We start from the raw sequence: 10,263 nt of genomic DNA on the forward strand, positions 1-10,263 counted from the left end.
GCACTCTACCCAGGGGGATAGCTTGAGACTCTGTCTCAAAAAAAAAAAAAGAGTTTGAGGTTGCTGTGAACAATAACTCCACAGCATTCAAATCCAGTGCGACTGAGTGAGAGACTCTGTCTCAAAAAAAAATTTTTTTTTTGATCATTGGTATGACTAAAGAAGGGTACTTGTTTCATTTTAGAGAAATTCCTTATTTAATTTTTTTTTTTGAAACAGTCTCATTTTATCACCCACAGTAGAATGCCATGGTGTCATAACTCACAGCAACCTCCAACTCTTGGGCTCAAGAGATTCTCTTGCCTTGGCCTCCTGAGTAGCTGGGACTACAGGTGTCCGCCACAATGCCCAACAATTTTTAGAGACAGAGTCTTGCTCTTACTCAGGCTGGTCTCGAACCCGTGTGAGCTCAGGTAATCCATCCACTTTAGCTTCCCAGAGTGCTGGGATTACAGTGTGAGCCGCTATGTACAGCTCCCTTATTTAATTTTTAAAAAGCTTTGGTCTTAGTGACATTGTGTAAAAGTAAGGAGGATAGAAGAGTGAATATCTTTGTGAAAAAAGGGAAATGCATCAAACTCTACTTTGAAAATTCAATATTTTTCTTTTTCAGATGGTTCACTTTCTTACACACTATGCTGACAAGATTGAATCCGTTCACTTTTCAGACCAGTTCTCTGGTCCAAAAATTATGCAAGAGTACGTATGAGATAAAAACACTAATTTTCCTCCCTCATTTTCTGTGTTGAAATACCTGCAAGGTGCTTCTATAATTTCCCCTATCAAATTAGTGAGAGAAGTTGGTGACAGGCCTCCAACTTTTCTTTTTCTCTGAATGCATGCATCATGGGAGGTTGTTGAATGCCCATTATGAGACAGACACATGAGCTGCCCTCCCCCAGGCTGTGTGTGTCCCTGCATGTTTGTACCACCCAATGAGGGAGAAGAGAATCATATAGAATGGCTGATGCTAAGAAATCCAATAGCTCATTTCTTTTTCCTTTGTAGTCTGGGTTCTTTTTTTTTTCTTTTTTGATATTAATTTATGATGTTTGACTTGCATTTGATTGCAAATTTGTGTATTTTGTAACTTATGATGACTTTTTCTGGCTTCTCTCTTTGAATAGTTGGGTGGTTGTATCCTTTCCTAGCATGTTACTAAACACCCTCAATTCCCATAGAGTTTCTGGGTTTATAGTAATATTGTTCAAGTGTACATATTTTGGGCTTGGATTTGTTCTTTGAACTCACAGCTTGTGTCCGGAAAGCATGTTTATTTAACATGATTCTTAGGTGTGGAACGGGTTGTGACCTAAATTTTCAGCTTTAAAGGCTACCCTCTCATAGGCTGTGGAATACATTTAAAAGCCACTATGGATTTTAGTCATATGTTAAGATTACTCAAGTATTTACTCCTCTAGATAGTGCAGCATCATCCTTGCCTTGCTCAACTCAGTGACAACACTGGGGACAAAGTTTCCATTGTGGCATTCCTCAAGCCTTTTGTTTGTGGAAAAAAGGGCAGTAGGTCAAAGGATCGATAGTCACAGATGACAAAGGAATCTTCAGTGACAGAACTAAATTATATATACTATTCCCAATTTTTCTTTTCTTTTTTTTTTTTTTTTGAGGCAGAATCTCACTCTGTTGTCCCAGGCTAGAGTACCTGTGCATCATAGCTCACAGCAAGCTCAAACTCACAGGCTCAGGTGATCCTCTTACCTCTGCCTCCCGAGTTGCTGGCTCCACCGGCACCTGCCAAGACACTGGGCTTATCCCTAAATTTTTTCTGAGCCTAACTCAAAAATAAGATGCTTTGTTATAGGAAGATAGCATGGGAGTTGGAAATAAAACATATAAATCCATCAAAATAAGCAAAAATGTTATTTAAAATATCGACCTCACATTTAAATATAGGCTCATTTTTGGCTCCCCAGGTGGACATGGTTTATACCTTGCCTGGAAGGAACATCACTGGAGGTGTTCAAGTATAGGATAAAGATCACTTGGGAATGTATCCATCAGATAGGCAAGTGGAGCAGATGACCGGTAAACCTTCTTCAGGCTCTGAGATTATATTTGATTTGGGATTGCCAAGCCAAATACCAAGTGAATCTGTTGACTTGAATATACGGAAAATATCTTTTTTGTGTTCCTTCTTAATAGCCTTTTGTTTTATGACAGGGAAGGTCAGCCTTTGAAGCTACCTGACACTAAGAGGACACTATTGTTTACATTTAATGGTAAGTATCCTGGGATCTGTCTGGGTTCTTAGTTTTCTGAGAGATGATCTAAATGAGAGCCATAAAACTATGTTAAAACTAACCCTATGTCTGCTCATTGACTTCTGTTACTAAGCACCCTTAATTCCCATAGAGTTTCTGGGTTTATAGTAGTATTTTAGTAAAATATTACTTAGTTTTTTACTATTTTACTAAAATTTACTAATTTTACTGTTAATATTTAATAGTAAAATATCATATATTTTAATATCTGTTTTCTGCTACATTTCAACTGCCTAAGAAAAGAGGCAGAGAAAATATCCTATTAACAAAAAAATGGTTAGAATATTACTATTAATGCTGCCATTAATTCATAGGAAAAATGACTTTGTTTTCCAGTACCTGGCTCAGGTAACACTTACCCAAAGGATATGGAGGCTTTGCTACCCCTGATGAACATGGTGATTTACTCTATCGATAAAGCCAAAAAGTTCCGACTCAACAGAGAAGTAAGACCCAAAGCTTTTATTATAAATTGGCACCTTTTATTTTGTTTTTTCAGGTGGTAGGGTGAGAAAGCTATCAGTGATTTCAATAATTGAATCTTTGCTAAATGACTGGAAAATGTCAAATGGGAATACTTTTTTTTTTTTTTTTAAGGCAAACATAGAGCAAAGAATAGAAGAGAAAGGTAGATTTACATAGTAAGAGCAAGGTTTAGGCTTACAGAGCAATAGCAAGGTATAGGAACACAGAGCAAGATACCTACCGCATAGACAGCAAACAGGCCTCCATTGCCGGGGCAAAGAAGCCAAGGGAAGACTTTTATAAAAGGCCAGTGGCTCGGTGCCTATAGCTCAAGCAGCTAAGGCACCGCCACATACACCAGAGCTGGCGGGTTTGAATCCACCCCGGGCCTACAAACAACAATGACAACTACAACCAAAATATAGCCGGGTATTGTGGCGGGTGGCTGTAGTCCCAGCTACTTGGGAGGCTGAAGCAAGAGAATCACTTAAGCCCAGGAGTTGGAGGTTGCTATGAGCTGTGAGGCCATGGCACTCTACCTAGGGCGACAGCTTGAGGCTCTGCCTCAAAAAAAGACAAATTAAAAAATAAATAAATAAGTAAAGGCCAAATGGGATTTTGCTTCTGTTGGGTGGAAATGGATTTCTTATGGAACACTTTGTTTCTTGGGAAAAGGGCAAACAAAAAGCAGATAAGAACCGTGCTCGTGTAGAAGAGAACTTCTTGAAGCTGACACATGTGCAAAGACAGGAAGCTGCACAGTCTCGGCGGGAAGAAAAGAAAAGAGCAGAGAAAGAGCGAATCATGAATGAGGAAGATCCTGAGAAACAGCGCAGGCTGGAAGTAAGACAAACTTTCCTTATCTCTGGGGTAAAACTGAGCTTTATAAGAGCCTGTTCATGTAATTTTTGTTATTAAAGTAATTCTGTGTAGGAATGTACACAGGCTGAAAGTTTAGCATATTCTCAGCATTTGAGACATTCTATCAGTTGATAGTACTATGAAGTATAAATAATCTTTCAATCTATGCAGTTGGAGTCGATGAATCTAGACAATGATCTGACTTATCCTGTTCCCCTAGCACAATTTCATTTTGAAAGTTCCACTATTGTCTTTCCAGCCAAATTACACTGCAGTAGAAAGAAATCAGACTTCTTCTTTTGAGACTGCCCTGGGTAGAGTGCCATGACATGGCAGTTCACAGCAACCTCAAACTCCTGGGATGAAGTGATCTTCTTGCCTCAGCCTCCCGAGTAGCTGGGACTACAAGCACCTGCCACAACCCCTGCCTACTTTTTCTGTTTTTGGTCAGGCTGGTTTCCAACTCTTGAGCTCAAGCAATCCACCTGCCTTGGCCTCCCAAAGTGCTAAGATTGCAGTCATGAGCCACTATGCCCTGCTAGAAATTAGGAATTTTAATAGAATCCCACACATGTGCCCCATAACCTAAACAAAACTGTTACATGTGATTTAAAATTTGATTAGGGAATTCTAATATTTTTTGTTTATATTTTTGTTACCTAGTTGGTTTCCTTTCCTCTTTCCTTTCCTTTCCTTTTTCCTTTCTTTCCTTCCTTCCTTCCCTCCCTTCTGCTCTCCCTCTCTCCCTCCCTCCCTCCCTCCTTCCCTCCTCCCTTCAGCAACCTCAAACTCTTAGGCTCAAGTGATTTTCTTGCCTCAGCCTCCCAAGTAGCTTGGACTACAGGTGCCTGCCATAGTGCCCAGCTATTTTTTTAGAGATGGGGTCTCACTCTTGTTCAGGCTGGTCTGGAACTCCTGAGCTCAAGCAGTTCACTCACCTCAGCCTCCCAGAGTGTTAGGATTACAGGCACAGGCCACCAGGCCTGGCCTGGTATTTTTTGAGACAGTTTTGTTTTGTTTTGTTTTTTGTCACCTCAGCCAGACTGCAATGGCATGATCATACATAGCTCACTATATCCTCAAACTCCTGGCTTAGGCCATCCTCCTGCCTTGGTTTCCCAACTAGCAGGGAATACTATAGGCACATGCCACCATACTCATCCTTGTTTTTTATGTAACTATAGGCCCTAAACCTAAAAGGCTTTAGACTGTAGTATATCTTTCAAAGATCAGCATGTTTTAATATTTTTGTGACATAAGATGCTATAGGCCAGTTCTAAAATAATTCTTTTTTTTTTTTTTTTTTTTGAGACATAGTTCATTTTGTAGCCCTTGGTAGAGTTCTGTGGTGTCATAGCTCACAGCAACCTCAAACTCTTGGGCTCAGGTGGCGCCTGTGGCTCAAAAGGGTAGGGCACCGGCCCCATTTGCCAGAGGCGGCAGGTTCAAACCCAGCCCCGGCCAAAAAAAAAAAAAAAAAAAACTCTTGAGCTCAAGAGATTTTCTTACCTCAACCTCCTGAGTAGCAGGGACTACTAATGCCCACCACAACACCCAGCTATTTTTAGAGACAGGGTCTCACTGTAGCTCAGGCTGGTCTTGAACCTGTGAGCTCAGGCATTCCATCTGCCTCAGCCTACCAGAGTGCTAGGATTACAGGCATGAGCCACTGTGCCTGGCCCCTCCAAAATAATTTTAAACTTTGTAAATACTGGCCAAAAAAAGAGAAGAGTAAAGTGTTAGAAGATATAAATTTTGGGCAGCGCCTGTGGCTCAGTGGGTAGAGTGCCGGCCCCACATATCCAGGGTGTTGGGTTCAAACCCAGCCCTGGCCAAACTGCAACAACAACAAAAATAGCGGGGTGTTGTGGTGGGTGCCTGTAGTCCCAGCTAATTGGGAGGCCGAGGCAAGAGAATCACCTAAGCCCAGGAATTGGAGGTTGCTGTGAGCTGTGACACCTACTGAGGGTGATAAAGTGAGACTCTGTTGCTAAAAAAAAAAGAAAAGAGAAGAAGAAGTTATAAATTTTAATTGAAATAATATTAGAAGATTGAAGAAAATTCTTTCATAAGTGAAGGGGGCATGTTTCCAAGAAAATGTAAGCTACTATGTGGCCCTGCCGTTGCCAGTAAAATCCTTAATGCTGCTCAGTGAAGTGCAGAGGATACCATGGAGCAGTCTTACCCTTTCTCATCAGTTTGTGTTTCATTTGGTTTGGTTTAGTGATAGGCTATTTGCCCTGAAAATATATCTCTATCTTTCTATAGTCTTCTTTATAAATAAAAATGGCTTTTTAATGTATATATGTGAATAATCTATAAGGAATCATTAATACGGAATGTCTTTTATTTTTCTATGAAAAGGAAATTATTTCTAAGCTTTTAAATTACAATGAGTTAAAGGAAAAGGGGAGCCTGAAACTTAACTTGAGTCAGATTTTAATCTTCTGTAGACATAAAGCATTTACTTTTTTAGAACCACCACTATAAGCCTAGTGCAGTGGTACACACCTGTAATACCAGCTATCAGGAGGCTAAAGCAGGAGGATCACTTGAGCCCAAGAGTTCAGAGTTGCAGTGAGCTACGAGTTCACCACTATGCTGCAGCCTAGGTGACAGAATGAGATCTCTAAAATAAATAAAAAAGGAAGGGAAGAAAGACAAAACTATAGGCAATTTCTGACTTGAACGACACATCCATACAAATGAGCAGGACCTCCCTGCCACTGCTAGTGTAGCTTTTTGTTTGTTTAATCTTCTGATATATTTAATTTAGAAAATATAAAGAAACATATACACAAATGTTAAAATTAGCCTTAATTACCATGTAGTTACGATATAAAAATAATATAATAATCCTACAGACAACCCTCACTCCTAAAGATAACCATTGTTAACACTTCATCTGGTTCTCTATGTGTTTAATGTATATATTTCATAGTGTGGAAACTCTTGGGCTTAAGCGATTCTCTTGCCTCAGCCTCCCAAGCAGCTGGAACTACAGGCGCCTGCCACAATGCCCGGCTATTTATCAAGATGAGGTCTTGCTCTGGCTCAGGCTGGTCTCGAACCTGTAAGCTCAGGCAATCTACCCGCCTCATCTTCCCAAGTGCTAGGATTACAAGCGTGAGCCACTGTGCTGGGACCAAGCCTAAGTTTTTGAATAATACTGTAGGCAGTATTTTAGTTTTGATTGGTTTAACATGAACTTGGAGCTTAGTTTGGGTTCTTTCTCTCCCCTGCTCCCTTGGCCTCTTTCTCTAGGAAGCTGCTTTGAGGCGTGAGCAAAAGAAGTTAGAGAAGAAGCAAATGAAGATGAAACAAATCAAAGTAAAAGCCATGTAAAGTCATCCCAGAGACTTGAGTTTTGATGCCACCTGTCAGCTCTGAAGTCACAGGATGCAAAGAACACCAGTCCATTTCTCTCCTTAAATTTCAGACACTCCCAGCCAACTGAGAAATCTTTAATTCATCTTCTACTCTGCTTTTGGTTTGGAGTTTTACAGGGTTTGTAGATTGAAAAAGTCTCTGTTTCAGTAATTTTCTTCTGGATAATCAAATTATTTTGATTATTTTATAAAAGGAATGATAGTGAAATCTGTAGTTTTAACATATTTTTAAAATTATAACGTGAATCAGCAGTGCTTTTAGTACTTCAGTGTTTGAAGAAGTATCATGAAACTTATAGGTAGATTGTTCCTTTTTGTTTAAACTAGGCAGTTGAAATGGCTATGAAGACTTACTCTAAAAGATTCCACAAATAGCTATTGGAATTGCACAATAAACATTGCTTGGTGTTTTTTTCTGTGTCTACATTAAACTTGTAAAAACATAAAATTTAGAACACTATATGTAGTAATGAAATTTTAGGGACTCAATGCAGTGTATGTTTCATGGATGGGAGGTGCTGATGACAGTATGATAGGAAATCTGTAAGTATTAAGATACTACATGAATAATTCTAGGGATAGATAGTACAGGAGCACAGTTTTCTCCTTACCTGATACCATGAGCTAATGACAGTGTGAATGCTTTCATTTTAAATGGTTGTATGTTTATTTTTCTTGAGTAACATATGCATGAAAAGTTAACACTTCACTTAGATTAGTTCACAGTTAGATCATTGATCTGTGTGAAGTCTTACATTTTCCTTCTGGGTCGCTGCAATCTATTGGATGTTCATGGAGAAGCTCTATTCTCTGTGCTATGGCTATGTACCTTTGCTTCTCCCTCTGCTTTTATCTCTTCTATAGTTGAAGCTGGGTGTGTTCTTTCGAAGAAATAGCCATGAATATGCATAAGTATACTTCAAAAAATGAGCTTTCCCAAATTATTGAGAGTCTTTCTGCCTTGTGAGGGGAATATTCTCGGGGGAGAGGCCCATCTATCTGCACAAGCATTTAGCTTGTACAGATCTCTGCATTTTATAAATGCTTCCTACTAAGAAAGCATTTTTTAGGTCATTGCTTGTACCAGGTAATTTTTGCTGGGGATGGGAAAGGGTTGGGTTTTCTGGTGGGAGTGGGGTGGGTGGGTATATTTTGTTGATTGCTTTATGTGCAGGTCTGTTCTGAGGCAATAACAAGAAGTTGCTGTGAAAACAGCATGTGCTGCTGCCTTTTAACTGCATGGAAACTTTTCACATGGGTTTTTCTCTAGGTTAATACAGAAATGTATAAACTGAGAGATGATACAAATGTAATGTTTTTTTAACAGTTCATGAAATTAAGTTATTAAAATAAAAATAACAAAATTTTGTTACTTTAATGCTATATAATTCTGGAATTAGCCTTGTTTTATAGACATTTAAAATATATTCTAGAAGTCAAAGTTGATATGTTTAGTTATCTTTTAAGTAATAAAAGCTTTCTTAAAGTCCCATACATCCGGACCATGGCAGCTAATTTTGTAATTTAAGCATTCATATGAATTACCTGTGGACATATATTAAACTGATTGTCAAAATCTCAGAGTGCCACCTTGACTTTTTGGAGTTGTCCTGTAAGAGCATAAACCCATAGGAAAGTTCTTTCTGTTCAAAGTCAGTGTTGAAATACTTTACCTAATAAAGAGTTGGTCTTGGCTGGGCACAGTGGCTAACACCTGTAATCCCAGCACTCTGGGAGGCCAAGGTGGGTGGATTGCCTGAGCTCATGGGTTCAAGACCAGCCTGAGCAATAGAAAGACCCCATATCTAAAAATAGCAAAAGTAGTCCCAGCTACTTGGGAGGCTGAGGCAAAGAATCGCTTGAGCCTAAGAGTTTGAGGTTGCTGTGAGATAGGATGCCAGGGCACTCTACTGAGGGCAACAAAGCAAGACTCTCAAAAAATAAAGAGTTGATCTTGGATAACCCCCTTGTTACAGTTTAATTACTTTTAGAATGTTTTATATTTTTAGAGCCCCATAAGTTATCAATGGGCTACTCCCTGGAGTCTCCCTCTTGACTGAAGACTGTTAACTCTGCTATGAATGCTAAGTCAAAGAGGAGAATGTTGTTTACTGTCACACACTGGAAAACCACTAAGTCCTCCATCCTGGTCACTTAGCAATGCTGAAATAAGCACTGAACTGAAAGACAAAGACCTGGCTTTTAATGCCAGCGAAACTACTATTCCCTTAACTTTAGGTAAGTCATTAAATTTTATAGAGTGGGAATAATAATTATTTGTTCTACCTACTTCATAGGTAGGTCAACACCAAGAGATAACACTGTATATGTAAAGTTGCTTTGTAAACTACTAAGCACTTTACAAAGGTAAGGCATTATTTAGGACTATTCTCCAAGTGCTAAGTTTTTCCTTTTCCTTTTTTTTTTCTTTTTTTTTTTTATACAGGATCTCACTGAGCTAGAGTGCAGTGACATCATAGCTCATGGATGCTTTGTTACTATCTTTATCTTTTAAAACTATTCTTTTCAAATTTACCTAATTCATCTGAATAGTATAACTTTTGGGAGGGTTGTTTATTTTTGAGACCAAGTCTCAGTTTGTCACCCTCAGTAGAGTGTTGTGTTGTCACAGCTCACAGCAACCTCAAACTCTTGAGCTCAAGCAATCCTCTTGCCTCAGCCTCCCGAGTAGCTGGGATTACAGCTGCCTGCCACAATGCCCAGCTATTTTTAGAGGTGGAATCTTGCTCTAGCTCAGGCTGGTCTTGAACTTGTGAGCTCAGGCAGTCTGCCTACCTTGGCCTCCCAGAGTGCTGGAATTACAGACATGAGCCACCATGCCCAGCCATATAGCTTTCTTCATATTTTTCTTGTGTATAGATATATCACTTAGCAAAGTTGTAGCAAACCTGGAGTTGAAGCTAGGTTTCTGCTTGGGGAGAGATTTCTGGATTTGTGGGCAGAGACCTAGGTGCCCATAGGGAAACAGACTTGGTAAGGCATTATCATATGACTCATCTCTAAGATGGCTGTGGAAGTATCATATTAGATAATACCTGTAAAGTGCTTTGAGATATAAAGTGCTCTTAAATAATCCTGTTCAGCCTGTTCTGCACATCATATACATTTCCCTGTATTCCTCACTTGAGTTTCATAGGCAATTAGTTTTACCTTTTTCACAGTTATGTGGCAGGTTGAAGAGGCCAGGTGTACTCAGTTTAAACTGGGTACTCTGGGCGGCACCTCTGGCTCAGTGGGAAGGG

The 10,263-nt window shown here is 39.5% G+C and overlaps 1 protein-coding gene across 2 annotated transcripts in view; it reads left to right on the top strand.

Moving 5' to 3' along the window:
- CCDC47 (coiled-coil domain containing 47) overlaps positions 1 to 8,581 on the top strand; it is a 29,319-nt gene extending 20,738 nt beyond the window's left edge. Inside the window, exons 9-13 of one of the 2 annotated variants that reach the window (XM_003786203.3) lie at positions 614 to 699; positions 2,185 to 2,243; positions 2,622 to 2,731; positions 3,426 to 3,593; positions 6,876 to 7,415. In XM_003786203.3, coding sequence (XP_003786251.1) covers positions 614 to 699; positions 2,185 to 2,243; positions 2,622 to 2,731; positions 3,426 to 3,593; positions 6,876 to 6,956 — 504 coding nt within the window. In that variant the 3' untranslated portion in view covers positions 6,957 to 7,415. Of the gene's footprint in view, positions 1 to 613; positions 700 to 2,184; positions 2,244 to 2,621; positions 2,732 to 3,425; positions 3,594 to 6,875 lie in introns of both variants that reach the window. The other variant, XM_023511059.1, reaches the window with a different exon arrangement.
- Positions 8,582 to 10,263: the final 1,682 nt, after the last annotated feature.

This window comes from Otolemur garnettii, unplaced genomic scaffold (assembly GCF_000181295.1).
Source record: "Otolemur garnettii isolate 467f Iridium unplaced genomic scaffold, OtoGar3 scaffold00018, whole genome shotgun sequence".
In the NCBI taxonomy this organism is placed as follows: Eukaryota; Metazoa; Chordata; class Mammalia; order Primates; family Galagidae; genus Otolemur; species Otolemur garnettii.